General features: G+C 46.7%; 9 protein-coding genes across 10 annotated transcripts; 5 read left to right on the top strand and 4 right to left on the bottom strand.

Annotated features, from left to right (window-relative positions):
• Positions 1–1,469: 1,469 nt before the first annotated feature.
• FOIG_13786 (uncharacterized protein) lies at positions 1,470–2,189 on the top strand (the record flags this gene model as incomplete). Its single annotated transcript, XM_031214957.1, has 2 exons — positions 1,470–2,003; positions 2,091–2,189. The coding sequence occupies 2 exons, from the start codon at positions 1,470–1,472 to the stop codon at positions 2,187–2,189; spliced, it is 633 nt and encodes a 210-aa protein (XP_031055473.1).
• Positions 2,190–3,476: 1,287 nt separating this feature from the next.
• FOIG_13784 (aspartyl-tRNA synthetase) lies at positions 3,477–6,864 on the bottom strand. Of its 2 annotated transcripts, XM_031214954.1 has the most exons (3): positions 6,543–6,757; positions 5,561–6,495; positions 3,477–5,515 (listed from the first exon to the last, which is right to left on the bottom strand). In XM_031214954.1, exons 1-3 carry the CDS (start codon positions 6,712–6,714, stop codon positions 4,541–4,543), a joined length of 2,082 nt encoding a protein of 693 aa, XP_031055470.1. In that variant the 5' UTR covers positions 6,715–6,757; the 3' UTR covers positions 3,477–4,540. The 2 variants fall into 2 exon arrangements, with proteins under 2 accessions (XP_031055470.1, XP_031055471.1); XM_031214955.1 differs by having other exon boundaries at positions 5,561–6,864.
• Positions 3,637–4,110, top strand: FOIG_13785 (uncharacterized protein; the record flags this gene model as incomplete). The annotated part of the gene is made up of 1 exon (XM_031214956.1): positions 3,637–4,110. One exon carries the CDS (start codon positions 3,637–3,639, stop codon positions 4,108–4,110), a length of 474 nt encoding a protein of 157 aa, XP_031055472.1.
• A 200-nt stretch (positions 6,865–7,064) lies between the features above and the next one.
• Positions 7,065–8,425, bottom strand: FOIG_13783 (uncharacterized protein). Its single transcript, XM_031214953.1, has 5 exons — positions 8,244–8,425; positions 8,158–8,194; positions 7,669–8,110; positions 7,555–7,619; positions 7,065–7,507 (listed from the first exon to the last, which is right to left on the bottom strand). The coding sequence occupies exons 1-5, from the start codon at positions 8,409–8,411 to the stop codon at positions 7,152–7,154; spliced, it is 1,068 nt and encodes a 355-aa protein (XP_031055469.1). The 5' UTR covers positions 8,412–8,425; the 3' UTR covers positions 7,065–7,151.
• A 1,061-nt stretch (positions 8,426–9,486) lies between these two features.
• FOIG_13782 (aspartyl-tRNA synthetase) lies at positions 9,487–10,103 on the bottom strand. Its single transcript, XM_031214952.1, has one exon. The coding sequence runs from the start codon at positions 9,971–9,973 to the stop codon at positions 9,554–9,556; it is 420 nt and encodes a 139-aa protein (XP_031055468.1). The 5' UTR covers positions 9,974–10,103; the 3' UTR covers positions 9,487–9,553.
• Positions 10,104–10,204: 101 nt separating this feature from the next.
• On the top strand, positions 10,205–10,861 carry FOIG_13781 (uncharacterized protein; the record flags this gene model as incomplete). The annotated part of the gene is made up of 2 exons (XM_031214951.1): positions 10,205–10,480; positions 10,742–10,861. The coding sequence occupies 2 exons, from the start codon at positions 10,205–10,207 to the stop codon at positions 10,859–10,861; spliced, it is 396 nt and encodes a 131-aa protein (XP_031055467.1).
• Positions 10,862–10,889: 28 nt separating this feature from the next.
• On the top strand, positions 10,890–11,958 carry FOIG_13780 (uncharacterized protein). Its single transcript, XM_031214950.1, has 2 exons — positions 10,890–11,500; positions 11,549–11,958. Exons 1-2 carry the CDS (start codon positions 11,093–11,095, stop codon positions 11,891–11,893), a joined length of 753 nt encoding a protein of 250 aa, XP_031055466.1. The 5' UTR covers positions 10,890–11,092; the 3' UTR covers positions 11,894–11,958.
• Positions 11,959–14,546: 2,588 nt separating this feature from the next.
• FOIG_13779 (uncharacterized protein) lies at positions 14,547–15,405 on the top strand (the record flags this gene model as incomplete). The annotated part of the gene is made up of 2 exons (XM_031214949.1): positions 14,547–15,090; positions 15,146–15,405. 2 exons carry the CDS (start codon positions 14,547–14,549, stop codon positions 15,403–15,405), a joined length of 804 nt encoding a protein of 267 aa, XP_031055465.1.
• Positions 15,406–15,718: 313 nt separating this feature from the next.
• Positions 15,719–17,430, bottom strand: FOIG_13778 (uncharacterized protein; the record flags this gene model as incomplete). The annotated part of the gene is made up of 4 exons (XM_031214948.1): positions 17,146–17,430; positions 16,848–17,095; positions 15,952–16,799; positions 15,719–15,905 (listed from the first exon to the last, which is right to left on the bottom strand). The coding sequence occupies exons 1-4, from the start codon at positions 17,321–17,323 to the stop codon at positions 15,719–15,721; spliced, it is 1,461 nt and encodes a 486-aa protein (XP_031055464.1). The 5' UTR covers positions 17,324–17,430.
• Between the last annotated feature and the right edge of the window lie 167 nt (positions 17,431–17,597).

Here is a 17,597-nt window from a genome sequence, read left to right as displayed (position 1 = left end):
GTTTTTTTTTTTATTTTATTAAGTTTATAATTATAAATCTTATAAATCCTTAATAAATAACTAATAGCTAAAGCTAAATAAGATTATAATATTACTATCTCCTTATAGAGCTTAAGAAGATCTTTACTTATTTTATTTTTATTATTCTTTAGTTTTTTTTCTTATTTTATTAAATTTATAATTATTATAATTAGTAAAAAAAGCTAGTAAAAATAATATATAATAAACCTATAAGAATATATAATATAAATACTATTATAAGACTTTTTAGCCTAAATATACTTATTATAATAAGTAAAATTAATAGATATTAAATACTTTTTATTTACCTAAAAATAATAAGTATAAGGCATATTAGCTTTTTTATTAATAAACTTAATAAAAAGTATAAATATTTAGATTTTATAATCCTTATAAAATAACTATTTAAATATATAATTAAATATTATAAGATATAATAATAAAAGGTTTAAGTTAGATCTTATTAAAAGAAGACTAATATTAGTTAAAATAATAGGCCTTAGGGATAAGATTACTAGAGGGGAGAGATTATATTATAATTTTAGTAGTTATATTATATATATCCTATAAAAGACTTTACCTTAGGAATTAACTAAGTAAGGACTAATAAATATAAGAATAATAATACTTTAGGATTATATTATTCTAGGATTAATAGTAACCTTATATTATATTACTTTTATATAATTAATAGTAATATATAAGACATATTTATTAGCACTTTTATAGAACTTAGCTTATTAGCTATTAATAATAATTCTTTAAATTAATAAGCCTAATATAGATTACTTAATTATTAAGAAAAATAATACTTTATATTACTTAGTATTATACACTATACAATCTGCAAATATAAACCTAATATAAACTAGCTACCTGTTTGGAAACCTAACTATTATAATAATATTACTCTTAGTATATAAATTATATTTACTAGTACTTTTATAAACTTAGCTTATTAGCTATTAATAAGACTTCTTTATATTAATAAGCCTAATATATATTATTTAATTATTAAGAGATATAATAACTAACTTACTTAGTTTAAATGCCTTATATAATCTGTTAATATATACCTAGTATGAACTAGTTTCCCTGCTTGAAACCCTATTCGTCACAGGGAACGCCTTAGACGAATCGCGTCCACTTAAATTACACCGAGTCTCACTATCCTCTTCAATTCTTTCAACTGTTCAATACGACTCTGCGAGGTAGCCATCTTCACTTTTCGCAATGTCCTTGTTGGCGCTAAACCCGATTCCTTGAGTCCCATTTTCTCACTCTGCAGTTTGTCATACATCGCTTCGTGCTGCTTACAAAACCACGATAATTTCCGGGACATTGACGTCTGGCGAGATGCGATTCGCGATCCCCAAGAGCGCCATGTGTTCAGTGGTTTGGCTGGCGTTGTTTGGCCGCAGGTATCCTCGACCACTGATGATACCCTCATGTCCCAACCGCCGATGGCCACCAAGCAAACCCAGATGCCGACACTCATGAGGCTGGGGGTTTCTGGCCAGCAGAACCCACCCAGGCGAAACTCAGTGATTGAATTCGACTTTATGCAAGAAGAATCGCTCTTCAGTGATATACCCAATCCGTTTTGGGAACTCGAAGCAATGTCCGAGTCGTCGTTTACGAGCGTCGAGAACTTACAGCGAACTTCAAGTACTCTCAAGGACTTACAAGCATCAGCGATCGTGTCTAACCTTATTTGCTTCCTGACAGAATGTGGGGACCTGCTCCACGTTTTCTCCGGGCGTGGGGTAACAACGAAGGACTTGTACTCCTGTATCGCCTTCACCCAGGGAGGATCCGAGGCTAAAACCCTGGTGAACTCTTGTGTACAACGTCTCAAGAGTTATGATGCATCTCAGAATCCGCCTACAGCAGGAATTATATCTATTGTAGAGAGATTCGTCGCGCTCGGGTACCTGCAGACTCCAGAAGAGCTACGAAAGTATATGCTTTGCGTGGGACGGGTAAGTGGTCAAACACCTCCAAAAACGGGAGTGCAGTTGAGCTGATAATTTCCAAGAGGGTCATACTCGAAGACGAACCCTTTGCAGAGTTTTGCCAGTCAGTCTGTGAGTCAACAGCTACCGTCATCAGACCTCCAACGCCTCCACGTGGAGGAGGCCGACGAAGGGGACCAGCGCCCAGATTGATTCCTGGCCGGTAAGTTGACTCTCTTTTTTATCTTTTGTGGTTGTCAAGCTTACTGAGATTTTGCTTGACCAGAGAGATCTCGTGCGACGTATGCGGTCAATTATTTCCGAGGACGTACAACAAAAACCGACATGTTAAGACCAAACATCCATGGTTCCAGCCCAGCCCAGACGCCGACGCGTTGATACAGGGTAGCGTGCGATTAGCAGCTTAGGTCGGCGAATGGCACAAGTCAGGGGATACCCGGGGTTTTTCATTTTGCAGCGCAAGGCGTCAATTTACGCGGAAAACGACTTGTTGTAGTAGGACAGCTGTTAGAGCGTACTAGGCTGGGCCAGGATAGCCCGATGCTGATGAAGTCTCCCTATTATTCAAGACTCATCTGATGCTTTGCTGTACCACTGGCGACTCACGCTTGTCCAATCGTCGCAATCTTTGATATCGCCCTGCTGAATGGGAATTAGATCAATGGAAATTGAAGGCTTTTCAGTTTTATGTCATCGTCTGCGTCAATGTCTCTCCCCAACTCTACGGCAGCAACGGCGGTGTGATCTTTGAGCAACGTAACACCATGGCGGTGTCAAGGAACACACATTGCAAATCCACCGAAATACCCGAAGCAAACGATCACAATCGCTATATTTGCCTCTTTTTTTTCGTCATGAGTAATGCAAACACAACCAAGTCTTGAAATGATCAACTACCGACTGGGTCCCGCAGGAGGCCTCGGGCCCCAGTAGGCAATTTGAGTTTATCTACAAGAAACTTAACGAATGCCGGGGTAAAACGCGTTTAAGATTAAAGATCTGAATAAGCACAAAACGCCAATAAAACCACCGACCGTGGAGTGACAGCAGATCGGAATTGAGGCTTGGTCAAGCACACGACACTTGCCGCGTGGCTGCCAACCTTTTCTATACATGTATTCCAAAATAGTAGCACACCAACACTGAAACAAGTTTAAGTCCCAGGTACAGCACAGCAAACAGGTGCCTCTAGCCGGAATGGCATCGCCACAGAGAGTCAGTGAAACAGTTGGAGTGGATCTGAGGGTTACACCTGAGAGGTCGATGATGGAATTGCGGCTGGTGATGACAAGTAAAGATGGCGCAGACCTTGGAAGGGCCTAAGATCAGCGCAGGGATGAGCTGAATAGCGGGTTGTGGTTGGGTAGCGCAGGGGTTCAGGCGGTGGGATATGACGCAGTGCGCTATGATTCTTCATGCAGGGCCTGAAATGACAGGAGAGAAATCAAGCAATCAAGCTGAGGGAGGCAGGGGAGCTGAGAGCTATATCAAGGAGAGGTCCTGCTCCCGTTTCTCTCCTCCATCATTCATCAATCCCTCACCTAAACAACTACTTTTCTCTACACTCAACCAACTCACAAATACAAACATCTTCATCACATAACTCCACTTACACCTACACACAACAACAACACTCAAGATGCTCTTCACACAAGTCGCCCTCCTCGCAGCCGCAACCCTCGTCGCCGGCAACGCAGCCCCCCAGCCCGAAATCACCCAACCCGCTGTCCTCCCCCGCGACATCATCCCCGACGACGTCAAGTCCTGGGCCGAAGGCAAAGCCTCCGCCGCCGGCCAGGACGTCGACGACTGGGTCAAGAGCCACTACTCCGAAGCCGAGCAATGGGCCTCCGACAAGGGCGGCGACGCCAAGACCTGGGTTGAAGGTCAAGCCTCCGAGGCACGCGACAAGGGCTCCGAGATTGCTTCTCGCGCCAGCACTGCTTTCGACGGCGTGAGCTCCCGGGTTCGCACTGCTATCGATGAGGCTAGCGCTAGTGCCTCTGCTGCGTCGAATAACGACAATGCTGCTGCTACTGTTGGCGGCGGTCAAGCTGGCGTTGTTGCTTTGATGGCTGCTGTTGGTGCTGCTGTCTTCGCCTTCATGGCTTAAACGCTTCATAGCCTGAACGACTTGTTTTACTTGCGACACCTTGATACCTTATGCGGCATGGACTTCAAATTGCATCGGAGTTTACGGAACACTGGAGCATAGAGAACGGCAACATTTAGAATGTTTGGTCGGGAATGGCTCGGTTAGGGAATAGGAATGGATTGACGCTGAATCATGAGAGCGGCAAAGACCTACTTAGAAACAATTCAACGCTTACGAACTTTTAATCGCTTTGGCATGGTGATGACTGTATGGAATTTCTCATGTTGAGTGGCTTGTCCAACTCGGCAAACCGCCTGTGACCTGATGCATTTGTTCTATGATACATACCTGTCTACAATAATATACAATTCTATACCCAGTATCCAAACAAACAATGAGTCGCGATTCTATCCATCATCACTTTTATACAACATCATCCACATGTTCATCACTGCTTACCCCTCAACTGCAACCCATACGGCGCAAGCTGTTCCGCCGTAACCCTCGTCGGCGCCTTGACAAATGGATCATCACCCTTCATCGTCTTCGGAAACGCAATGACATCCCTCACAGTAGTCGTATCCGTCAACAGCGCAACCAACCGATCAAAGCCCAGCGCGAATCCCGCATGCGGCGGACACCCCGCCCTCAACGCATCAAACAAATGCGCAAAGTCCTCAATCCTACTATCCTTCATCTTGAGAATATCCCGCATGATGAACTCCTGCACGGTAGGTATGTGGATACGCTCGCTACCGCCGCCGACTTCTACGCCGTTGAGGACGAGATCGTATGCTGCGCTCTTGGCCTGTAACGGGTCTGTGAAGAGAAGTTCGAGATCGTATTTCGATTTAGGGGCTGTGAAGGGGTGGTGCGCTGCTGCGATACCGGCAGAGCCTTCTTGGCCTGGATCGTTGTCCTCGCCGGTGGGCTTGAACATGGGAAAGTCGGTTACCCAGACGAATTGCATTGACTCGGGTGTACCAGGTGCGGGCAGGTCTTCTACGAGACCGTCGCCAAGAAGCTTCCTGTACAACTCATTGCGGATTTCACCAATTGCGGTAGAAGCACGGTAATACTGACCCTTTGGCTTCTCACGCGCTTGGAAGACGAGAATGTCACCCTCAAGAACACCCTTTCCGCCAGTTGCGATATTGACAATCTCGTCGCACTCTACACCGAGTGAAGAGAAGCCGCCGCGAGGTTGCCTGGAGTCGCAGACTAGTATCACTGGCATTCCGTCTTTATTCTCGCGGAGATGTTTCGGTAGTGATTCAATGAACTGTTCGGTGAAGCGTTTTGGTCTTGGAATGTCGTCGTCAACATCTTTAACGGGGATATGGAAGGCTTCGATCAGGGGATCTTGGAGGTATGTCATCATGCTGGCGAATTGTTCGCACATTTCGTTTGGTATCGCGTAAATCTGGAAATGTTAGGAGGAGATCGGCGAAGGGAGGATGCAGCGTACTCTTCCTGGGAGGCGCAAGTCTGGCTTGTCAGTTCCGTACATCGAAATGCAATCCTGGAACGTAAGTGTCGTGACCTTGTGCTGAACCGGTTCATCAGCAGGACGAGAACCTTCAGGAATGTCCGAAACTACAGGCACACGGCTTCCTCGGATGGTCTTGTAGCTATGCGCAGGTCGCAAAGCCTCAAGCGACCGTAGCACAATATCCGTAACATCCTTCCTCACCACCTCAGCATTCGCAAACGCCCACTCCATATCAAGTTGTGTAAACTCTGGCTGCCGATCCGTACGAGCGTCCTCATCACGATAACAGCGCGCCCACTGCATGTATCGCGAAACTCCACTCGCCATAAGAACCTGTTTGTACTGCTGAGGACTTTGTGTGAGAGCATATGCGTAACCGGGTCGGCGGGTTGGTACGAGGAATTCTCGTGCGCCTTCGGGCGTTGACTTGAATAGTGTCGGCGTCTCGATATCTGTAAAGCCCTTGTCTTGCAGGCCAGCTGTCAATTGTCCCTTGAGCCACGATCGGAATTGAAGTCTTGCTAGCAACTCTGGGTGATGGCGCAGTTGGTAATGGCGCTTGGTATCGGGGAATATGACGTCGGGCGTTACGATGAGATTTTGCTGCACATCGTTCAATGGTCGAATGTCCTTAACGTAAAAGGTTCGCTTGGAGGATTGCTTCTCGGCGTCTGGGCTTGTATTCGCTTCGCTCTCGGTGCTAACGACGACTGGACTTGTTGCGCGAATACTTCGAAAGAGCGCAGAGGCTTCGGGATATTTCGTTGAGTCGGCGCATAGCTGAATAACCTCGCCTGACGGTAGAACGAGATCGGCGAACGAGAGCTTCGAAGACATGTTCCTCCTCTTATTCATGAACCCCGCGTATTGCCCATTGGCACCAGGTGTAGTCGGTATACCCGCATTGCTATCTGGCGCAAGTTAGCACCGACCATAGCGGGCATTGAAGTCGTCGTACACTGATCCCAGAGGTTGAGAACGTCATCTTTCGTGGGCTGGGTTTTTGAGTAGGCGATGGAGGATTGGCTGAAGCTTCGGGGGAGGATTGGCCGGGCGCGAAGGGGAATTAAAGATCGAGTGCGTATGCTGAGGCGCATAGAGGCGCGACAACGAGAGAGAGGGAGTGCCATGGTTATTGTTGCGTCAATTGAGGCATTGTTTGGAGGATGGTGGGCCGATTGACATCGAATTTCGTGGTGAGCTCGGTGAGAGGGGCTTATCGATAAGGAAATTGTTCACCTTCCCCGGTACCGGCTGTCATCAGACGACAGCAGCATGGTTAGTTACACTGCCCGACCCTCGAGACGGAGAACAGCGCTTTGTCAATGGATATTTCATGGTCGGAGGCGTTTCATCTGGCATTCTCTCACGTGCGCCAACTTTCTTCACGTGGACTAGAACGCCAGCACCAACAATGTCATGAAACGATCCATCAGCCATCAAATCCCTGACGATGAGCGCTCAATTGGTCGCGCCTCAATTGGCGATGATGCTTGAATATTCAAATGGTATTGTGCCAGGCTTGCTAAGCTTTCCCTATGATACAAATCCCCAACTCGAGCGTAAGTTATCTGGGCCCAAGATCAATCTTCCCTTGGTGTAACGATACTTCGTCACCTGATCCTCGATCACTCGGATCAATATGCGGTATGCTTCCATCACTTGTAGCAAGTCCCCTTTGACTTGAGTTGGGTTCATATGCATCATCTATCCGATGAAAATGCCCTGTCTTTCCACCCGTTCCTCCAATTGTGACAAGTTCTGCTTGCATTCCGGTGTGAGCAGCTGCATCTTTTCTGGATGTGATGCTTTCGAACTTGGATGAGATCATAAGCATTAGTGGTCGGAGTGTTGGGAGACAGAGGGCGATGGTTCCGCAGGCTACTTCGACGACACACCAGGTGCAAGCTGTAGCGAGGGTCCCTGTTCAAGTTAGTTGAGAGTCGCACGCGTGTCGCTCGAGTTCTTACATGTTGTATCCACTGGATCGAATTGCATGATTGTCGTGAATCGGTATATACTGGCGAACAGGACACTAAACGGATCAATACCAAGCGCTCACAGGCGGGTGGACGAGGACTTACAAGCTGCCGAGCAAAAAGATAACTAACAGCGACAACTTTTGCGCCATGTTCACCTGCAACTTCACAATCTGCCCGACCGGCAGACACAAAATCGCAACATCTGTTGCGATATTCGGAATCGCATTGCCGATAAACGACGCCTTGAGGTTGATGCAAGTCCCATCAATCCAGGGCATCCAAGCCTTTTTGATCGGATGGCACTGGAAGATACACACAGCGCAAATTGCAATCCACCATCCAATTACAACAGCAGCGATGAGGGCAGACGCCAATCGGAAGTTTCGAGATGGGAAGATGCGCAGGTACATCGATAGAAGGGCGAGTTTGATGAGCATCACCGCCGTGACGTAGATGTTTTCGAAGGCGAGGAGGATCTTGAAGAAGATGATTTGATCTTCTGTCGACACGCGCTTCGCATGCTTTCCGAGACCATGCGCAATCACTACTCGACTGTTAGCGGCGACGATATAACCCAATTGTATTACTTACTGCCATAATTGAGTCCACCAGTGATGAAAACAAAGACCTAGCCCAATGTCAGAATTGTACAACTCTTGGCACCCAATCAAACCCACCAGCGCTACCAGAGTCAACCAGTCATCAGTTCCATATCCAATCCTCACATATCGCGCCCAGAAGCGCAAAGCGACAAACACAACGGACAGCACGAGAACAATTGTCGTCGTGGCACTGAGCTCGCTGCTCCGATCGGCGTTCACGTCACGGCCATACAACGAGGCCATACTGAAGAAACGATGATGCTGAAACGGAAGGGAGACGAGTTCACATGAGGGGATGTCGAAGGGATAAAGTAACAGAGCACCACAGTACGAAGGAAGAAAAATGGTATTCCAGAACCAGCGGGCTCTAAAGTTAGTTCGCATCTCGAACCCGCCCCGGATATTTCTCACAACATAAAGCTCCCGTCCGTTCTCACTAGCGAGAAACGCTAGCTGGGCGTTGCGAGGTAGGGGTTCTGGATTACTGGGTGGCTTTACGACGCCACCGGGGAAGACTCCCTAACTTTGTGGGCGATCATCCCATCGGCCAGTCAGACACTCGCGGGTTCATCTAGCGTTGTCAGATGTCAATTTCGGTCGAGTCAAGCCTAACGAGTCGCCGTTTGTTGTATTGTTGCCCAATCTAAACCTGCGAGAATGAAGATCTTCTTTGCTCGCAGAAGCAAAAAAAAGAAGCAAAAAATACACAACGAGTCAGAGCAGCCGATCATTGTGAAAAAATTGCAGCGTTGCACTCGTACTGTACCAACTCGGCTCTAATATGGCCCGGTACCTATTTAGAAGTCTGAACTAGACAAGGGACGTGGCTGTTTTTGGATCCGTTGAAACGCGGCACCGCGAAGAACAATTGAGGCCTTACCGTCTTAGGAACTCGGCTCACAGCCTTATCATCTTAAAATGCACCTAATGCGCCCTGTCGAGTGCTTCGGCGACGGGCGGAACCAGTGCCCCGTGTGCTGATCAGTCTCAGTTAGGCCGCTCACTATTCTTTCCGAAATCAACGGTTTTAACTGGTCCCCTATTAGCTCTTTGACCTTATTATGAGCAGTCATAATCACATAATGCAATAATGGCTTTCACAATCATCCGAGTCTGAGCTCGACGGACGTCGAGTCGAGTCTTGATGTTTGAATCAGATGAAACAATTCACCCGGCATTTCGGCACCTCATGCCCAGCAGCGTGGTATCGGCACTGGAACACGCAATCCTTGCCCCATGCTAGGCGAACAAGGTTCGATATCCTCTGGCGTTCTTTCTAAGCCTGGTTTGGCTTCACCTCCTGAATTCACCAAATTCCCGGGAAAACTGAAACAAAGAATACCATTGTTCAAACTTGACTAAAAGCGATCTGCCATATAATTCCTCTATTTGATCTGTGCAATCAAGGTATCGAAATCAACCAGGTCCCAGACTTGGGCAAATTTTCCATCGACGACATGGTACAGCGTGAATTGATTCGTCTCCATTCTGCGGCCGGTGGCTTTGTAGCCTCGAAAGTCCCCCTTGTGAGTTCCCGTGACTTTGAAAAGAAGGGAAAGATAGTCGCCTTCGATGGTGAGGTTTCGCAGGTTCCAGTGCCAGTCGGGAAATGCGTCGATCATGGGTTGGAAGGAAGACGTTGCTTCTTCTGGGGTTATTGGTTTGTCGTTGACGACAAGAGGGGACGCGTAGAATGATCTCATCGCTTCAAAGTTGTGAGCGTTGCAGTGTTCCAGATATGTTTTGTATAACGCTCGATACTCGTCAATTGATTTGGATTGGCTGGGTGCTTGTTGACTGGCCATTGTGTTGGTATGACTGGGGCAAACTAGCTTGTTTGGAAATAGGTAGTGATGAACCGTTGACGGGGAGCTTGCAAGGGATATCCGAGGCTAAACGAGAGTGGAACTGTTACTAAATCTTCAGACAACCGTACAGACGCTAGCAATTTATATTTGAATCGTGAGCAAGAGGATTATGTGTTGATATTATCCAAGGCTTACATTGCCGCTTACTGATCTTTGTCATGACTGAGCATGTGTGATGATAGGCCAGAAGGATGGTCAGCGCAGCATGTTGCCCGAAACAGACAGCATTATATGCGGCCAAGATATCTGCAGGAGTATCTGCAAGCTGAGGAGGTCCATCTTGCTGGAATGATTATATACATATATGGAATCCTTCCCGGGTCAGTCAACACAGCTTTAGAGGTAACGAGGGGAAATCTCTTGTTCCGAGATAAATCTCAAAATCACAACGCTTCAGGCCGCCAGCTGAAGTTAGATGTGATGGACAAGGCCAAGTCTGACGATGTGAGTTTCGTGAAATCAAGAGCGACTGACCATACTTCTGAAACAAGCGCCATGATCTTAATATCCAGATCGAATTCTCTAGGATTGTTCCTATTCATGTCAGCCTCTACAGAGAGAACACTGCCCGAGGAAAATTTAGGCAGTGCCTGCAATCTCTGCTTACGCCTACCACAATGAGGCTATCATTCTTCTAGAAGGATAGACCTAGCTGGTATGTCAAGCTGCATTTAACTTTGCTAGGCCAGGCTAACCAAGATCCAGATTGAACTTTATCGACTTCTTTGGAGTTTGGGTGCTGTTTTGACCAGCAGAACCCTGATCGGCCAAATGTTAGCCGCGTTTGACGCATGCCATATCCAACTAAGCCCAATTCAAATCTAGTCCAAACCCACAGCTTTATCAAAATTGACTCGCGCTCTGCAGCGTAAACCCTGCGCGCGTCGCAACGAGATATGACGGACCCTGCAATTGAGTGGATTCAACTGAAACTGGACCCCTCAACGAGCGAGGCGCTGCTAGTCCGCAGACTAACTTAAGACATTACTTATTCTATCGTGTTTCCTCTCCAGATTCTCTCCAGTTTACTATCTTCAAGTCTATTTGAACCTCATCATGTCTAACCCTACTATCGTCTTCGCTCCTGGTGCGTGGCACACAGCTGATTGCTACGATGTCGTGCGAAAAGAACTCCATGCCAAGGGCTGGGAGACCGAGGCTGTTGATTATCCCTCTGTGGGCGCTGAGCCTCCTACCAAAGGCTTGAGCGACGATGTCGCCGCTGTGCGAGCTGTTGTTGAGAAGTTGGTTGAGGAAGGCAAGAAGGTCATGGTTGTTGTGCACTCGTACGGTGGTCTTGTTGGTGCTGAGGCTGTCAAAGGCTTGGGCTTGAAGCAGCGCGCACAGGAGGGTAAGACAGGCGGTGTGATTCAGCTTGTTTACCTGAGTGCTTTCGTCATGCCAAAGGGAGCTAGTATTCTCGGGGCCCTTGGAGGACAGTATCTTCCCTGGATGCGAGTCGAGGTAAGTTGTATATCGCTCATATCAAGATGATTTCCTAACAACGAACAGGGAGATTATGTCTATGCTGAGACCCCCGACAACGTCTTCTACCACGACGTTGATCCTGAAACTCAAACCAAGGCCATTGCTGCCTTGAAGCATCAATCTCGTCGCGTGTACACCGATAACGTCGAGTACGAACCATGGCACGACGTTCCCTGCTTCTTCATTTTCTGCAACGAAGACCGTGCTATTCCTTTGGCTATTCAAGAGAATCTGGCTTCTACGCTTGGCCCTGATGCTGGAAGCTTCCACATCAAGAGCTCTCACTCGCCGTTCCTCTCGCTACCAAAGGAGACGGTTGAGGGGTTGGAGAAAGCTGCTCAGGATGGTTTGACCAAGAGCTCAAGCTAGATGTGCTGGCGGCTTTTATACCATAAATTCAACGTTAGCGTATTGAAATCATGATTTGATGGGAATATCAATCGCTGTGCATGAGATGTGACGAGCCTATACTATTCTGACCGCATGCGGGGGTCATCTCGTGATTAGATTCAAATCATCCGCCGGTACTTCCTTGCCTGTGTTACACAAGGAGTAAATATGTAGTTGCCTCCATTTGTATATTCATTCCTCAAGATGGTTCCGTACACAAGACCTACTCGGTATAACGAATCGTGAGCTGCGAAACATCTTGTCACACGTGGTCACTTGAACTTTGTATAGAGTCACGTGTGTTTAGGCACCGAGTCCAGGCAGCCATCATGTCTCTCGACTTTCACTTTCTCTCATCTCGAGACCCAATCACGAACCGAAACCTTGTTCAAAAGATCCTATCGGCGCTTTTTCTTCCTCTAAGATGATATCATGGAAAGCCTTGATTTACCGCCCTTCTATAAAAAGCCCAAGTACCCCCGCTGCTTCACTCCTGGACCGATCTGGTGCAAAACATATCTTCTTAGCCATGCCGTCTGACATTTTCAACTGGCTCCCGCCTGAAGTTCATCTCAAAATTGTGGACAATCTCCAGTCGCTTCACAACACTCGATCTTTTACCTCGGCTTCCCCAACCGCAAGACGCTATTTTCATGCTAACCAACGCACTTCTTTTCTATGGCCTTACATCCTAGACATACAAGCAAATTTCGGGGATGAAGCACTTGTACCACTGGCATTGATTCTCCTGCAAGTGCGAAAGGTACGTGCCCAGACTCGTGGGTTAACGTCACTCCAGATCGAGCAACGCATCAGACCCTACCTCGACGCCGTAGCTCGCTTCGATAAATCAGAACCCGCCGAGGAATGGAAAACGAACTTGGGCTGTATTTCAGCCGTAATGAATATGATTCGGGAATTTGGCCCCATAACAGCAGGCTCGGTGAACGGATTCCGAAACCACTTATCGGGGATAGCAAGATATGACATAAACATATTTGCAAATCGGGGCCACACCATTAATGTTTTTCTCCGTTACGATCTCTACTGCCAGTTAGCCTGTAACGGAGAAGAAAGGCTTTTCACACAAAGAGAAGCAGAAAGAGAACAGGTCAATGAACTCGAATCTTATCTCCATAAGCGTTTAAAACACCCACACCAAGCTCATCACCCGTGGATCCCCGACACCATGATGAAGCTAATTAAACAGCGACACAGTGACATTCTACTTTCCGTTGACGACACGTTCGGGATTTCTAGGAGCGCACGGAGAGAGCGTAACCAGGTGGAGGATATCATACGCCTTGGAGGCCCAGGCCCTTCCGTCTTGAGACGCCTTCAACAATGCCGGTTTGTTACGAGACAACGGGATGATGAGACCACATACCTCGATTACGTGTCTCTGCAGGGATTTTCTTTTCTCCACCACTTGGAACAACTTGAAGCAGAGGCCCAGAAACCGTACGTTCTCGACATCTTTTTCAAAGTGACCACAAAGAGATTACAAGAGCTGGCTGGGATAAGGGTAGCTACTCGATCTGCCGCGAGGCGAGAGAGTATCTACCAGACTTATGCTTTCAGTTGGGGATGAGAGGTGAGTTGAGAGCTGGCGAGATTGAGAAGCACAAAAGCCAGATTGCGCCTGGCTTTGCATAACATATATATACTCCAATAAACAACAGAGATCACTCCAAATACAACCTTTAGAGCGTGGTCTGAATAGAGCTAGCAAGGTGAAACTTTAAGTATTGCGTGCTCCAAGATGCACCTAAATAAAGCACAAGAAAGAAGAAACTTTCTTTGAACCACCAGATCTCTGTATCAAATCAGAAGCCCTATAAAACATCATAAATGTAGGTACTTATGGAGCTTGAGAGTATATATAATATAAGCTGTTAATTTTATACATCGCCTTGATCTGGTTTAATGAGATATTGACAACGTTTGCACATACTAAAGAAGTTTAAAATTCAAAGCTGAGCATATAAATTGCGCAATTACATGTTTGTGTCGGGGCTGAAGCCTCTTTCAACCTCATAACCTTATCACAGTATGTTGAAACACAAACATATTGCAAGCGTGGTTATGAACGCTTAATCGACAAGAATACAAGCACGCTGATTCGAACGTTGAGTCGTATGTCCGTCAATAGCAGTTCTTGATCGATTATACTTTATGGCCGAACACGCTGCCCCCTATCACAAAAGTCTACGCCGCCATTGCTTTCCACGCGTGACTATCCTCAATTTAACCTCTATTTGGAAAATTATAATGCAAATGCTACTATAAGAGAAATGGTTCTGCCCCTTTTGACACTTCTTGCATTCTAGTCTTCAGCTGTACAACTACTCGAGTCTTGCTGGCCACAAGGTCAAACCCCAGACTGCTAGCACAGATGATAAGAACACGATATTGTTCTTTCTTCAAGACATACCGTTCATCATTCATCTTTATGGAAATGTCCCGCAACGTGAGCAATTTCCCCCTCTTTCTTGGTGCCGCCGCATCCTTCGCTTTAGGCTTTCTAGCTGTCCACCTATTAAAAGACAAGGGGGTAGAATCTAAGAAAATCGATTGCTTTGACAAGCTATCAGCGGAACTCAAATTCCAAATCTTCGAGCAGTGCGACTCAATGAGCGATGTGGCATCACTCATCGCGGCTTCTCCGTCAGTACGAGTTTGCTTCCGAGCAAACCAAGATAAGCTCCTTCGATATCGCATTTCCTATATCCGAGAAATATTCTATAATGATGAGCTTATCCCTTTGGCTTTGATGGTTGCGAGGATGCGACGTCGCTTGAAAAGGCGCTATGACATGTATCAACTTGTGGGACTCCTGGAACACTTTGTTCGTGGGGGCAGGTCTAAACTGTTTCAGCGGAAGTTTGACCACTGGCAAGAGAACCTCATACAGATCCAAGATCTCGTCAAAATCTGCACAGAGATTCAAGAGCTTTCTCCAAGGGCATGCTACAACTCATCAGCAGCATATGCAAAGCCCCTTCTATCCAAGCTGTGGCACCACAGATTCGTGGAAACCTATCTGCGTGAAGAGATCAGTACCGCTATGAAATACTATGGTAGCAGACTCATGTTTCCGCCCAGAAATAATCTCAGCCCTGAACTATATGTGTTCTTGTTCACGCGTAACTATGTGGGAAGCAGGCTGCCTGATAGTAAGTCCAACCAATCTACTACGCTATTAAATTGTGCGAAGCTAACATTCACGAGAACATACTGCTGATATAGTAGACACACATGTCTCTATTGGTCGGCTTGGTGCTAGAAGCTTCGGAGAGATGATTTCTATTGCTGGCGACCCCTTGAAAAGCCAGGGGATTTCGAAAAGAAGGAAGGCTGAGATACAAAGTTGGAGAGATATGCGAAAAAAAACCTGGAAGGAGGAGGATAAGAAGGTTCAGAATGGGCAAATGGTGGTTCAAAACGGCTTTGCACGGCCCCTGCGAGCCGATGAATTTGTTCAAACCTGAGCAACGACCATGACATCAAGGTATTTAGTACTGGATGATCATTGGCTATAGCGTTTTGCAATTTGAAGCTAGCCAAAGTCTCTTATGGAAGGAATTCCTTGAAATGCTTTCAGCATTTCTCCTAGACGGTGCCCATTCTTAATCTGACACCCTTCAACAACACTGGATATGAGAAACTCAAAAAGCAACACTCCATACTCAGCTAAATGTGAATTTATGCATAGTGCATCTAGCGATATAATAGAAGAATAAAACTCCCGCCTCAACTTTTATACATGCAGTCTACACGAATTATGATGATCCTTGGCTCTAACTACAGATGGCTCCGCTCGGAAAGGCTTGAACGAACAGCCATGGCAGCTCGTGTTCCTTCTTCAATGGCACCATCGATGAAACTACGCCATCCAAGAGCCCAGTCAGAGCAGGCAAAGATGATGTTGCCCTGTGTGGCTCGCATGTCGCCAAGATGATCGGTCAGCAGACCAGGTCGAGAGAAGAACCTGAAATTGTTAGCTTTATCATATCGAGGGCATGGGATTGACTTACCAAGCTCCCTTGGCAAACTCATCCTTGGACCAGTTGTGAAAGACCAAGCGCTTGATATCCATCGGAGCAAAGCCCTGAAAGGCAGCTTTGGTCTTTTCAATATCCTCCTCAGGATGGAAGTGGTTATGCTGGCCGCCAAATGCAACGATATGAGTGTTACCAGCAGGAGTAGTACCATCACCAAAACCATAAGAAAGCTTGTTGTGAGGGTAGCTGATACTAGTCATCGACCGAAGGTCTCGATCAGAAACCTCGGCATGAACCTTGGTGCACTGGTTGACATGGCCAATATCCGCCGCTGCCTTCTTCCCAGGCATCAGAGGAGGATCGAAATGCACATCGTTAAGAATGTTAAGAGGCATAGCGCTAATCATCTTCAACGCTCTGAACTTCTGACCACTTCTAGCAGTGACCTCAACGCCAGCAGGGCCGCTCTTCACTGAAGCAACAGGCGTGTTGAAAGAGTACGTCAAGTTTCCACTCGCCAAAGCCTCTTTGAAGAAACGAATAGAAAAGCTCGACTGGCCGCCCTTGAACTTGTACTTGACGAGATACTCGATGCAGCCTTGGTATGTATAACCGCTGAGAGCCCACCAGTGCAAGAACTCGTAGAAGCTAGTGGTTTCGAGGGTACCGCCGCTGCAGAGAAGAACGAAAGCTTCTAGGCATATACGCTCGTTGGGAGTGAGGTCGTTTTGAATCTCCGCGAGACGCTCTGCGATGGACATGCGGTCGTATTTGGCGGCCGTTGGGCCGAGATTTGCGCTGTGGGGGAAGACCAATGCTTCTCGACCGCCTTGGCCGTCAATGTTGACGAGCTTCTCAAGGCCACTTTGCATCAGTTGATCCTGGTTTCGTTAGTCTTGAGCTTTCCAAAAGCTTTTGGCAAAACATACCTCTTCCTCATGAGTGAACTTTTGAGTGCCCTCTGGTGTCACAAGAAGATACTTGTTGACGCCTCTTGAGAAGTCATATGAGATCTCAAGTTCATCTTGCATACCATATCTGGAGATCTCACGCCATACATTGGGTTGTCCCCAGTATACCCAGGTGCCACCCATTTCATATGGATAACCCTCTATGTTTGAGCTCCATGACCGGCCTCCAATTCGATCACGAGCTTCAATGAGCAACACTTTGAGGCCTGATGTTTGTTAGTAATGTGTTATGAGTTTAGAAGGTCTTGATACTCACCAGCAACGGCTGCATCACGAGCTGCAGTCAGACCACAGTAACCCGCACCAACAACAATCACATCAAACTTTGTGTTCTTGTCTGAGAGATTGGTAGGAGGATTGATAGCTCCAATGCATGGAACACCAGCCTTGAGTCCTTGGGACTCAGTCCATGAGAAGCCGTCTCGAGAAGACATTGTGAAGCTTCCTGGTCAAGTATGATATCAAAGACTGAATTACACGTCTTTCGAGTCAAGATAGCTCAATTGACTAAGCTCAAGAAGACACTGACACAAACAAAAACAAGAATGATAGGCAGAATCAATAGAAGTATCGTCGAGGACGGCTACTCATTTTATCCTCGGTCCGTGTTCTCATCTTCGCCCCAGTCCCCATTTCCACAAACGGCAATTTCGCGAGAAGATAACGACGATCCTCTATCTAGTCCAAAACCTCACGATACGAAGATAT

Source organism: Fusarium odoratissimum, assembly GCF_000260195.1.
Source record: "Fusarium odoratissimum NRRL 54006 unplaced genomic scaffold supercont1.35, whole genome shotgun sequence".
NCBI lineage: Eukaryota > Fungi > Ascomycota > Sordariomycetes > Hypocreales > Nectriaceae > Fusarium > Fusarium odoratissimum.
This window is presented reverse-complemented; position numbering and strand designations above follow the sequence as displayed.

Excerpts from the sequence above, each read along its gene's own strand:
- FOIG_13780 (XM_031214950.1), top strand. The coding sequence starts at position 11,093 with ATGTCTAACCCTACTATCGTCTTCGCTCCTGGTGCGTGGCACACAGCT. Across the intron at positions 11,501-11,548 it reads TTCCCTGGATGCGAGTCGAG|GGAGATTATGTCTATGCTGA; the intron begins GTAAGTTGTATA and ends AACAACGAACAG.
- FOIG_13782 (XM_031214952.1), bottom strand. The coding sequence starts at position 9,973 with ATGGCCAGTCAACAAGCACCCAGCCAATCCAAATCAATTGACGAGTAT.
- FOIG_13784 (XM_031214954.1), bottom strand. The coding sequence starts at position 6,714 with ATGGCACTCCCTCTCTCTCGTTGTCGCGCCTCTATGCGCCTCAGCATA. Across the intron at positions 6,496-6,542 it reads TCTCAACCTCTGGGATCAGT|ATAGCAATGCGGGTATACCG; the intron begins GTACGACGACTT and ends AACTTGCGCCAG. Across the intron at positions 5,516-5,560 it reads ACTTGCGCCTCCCAGGAAGA|ATTTACGCGATACCAAACGA; the intron begins GTACGCTGCATC and ends TAACATTTCCAG.
- FOIG_13783 (XM_031214953.1), bottom strand. The coding sequence starts at position 8,411 with ATGGCCTCGTTGTATGGCCGTGACGTGAACGCCGATCGGAGCAGCGAG. Across the intron at positions 8,195-8,243 it reads GGTTGACTCTGGTAGCGCTG|GTCTTTGTTTTCATCACTGG; the intron begins GTGGGTTTGATT and ends ACATTGGGCTAG. Across the intron at positions 7,620-7,668 it reads ATCTTTTTGCTCGGCAGCTT|TGTCCTGTTCGCCAGTATAT; the intron begins GTAAGTCCTCGT and ends TGATCCGTTTAG.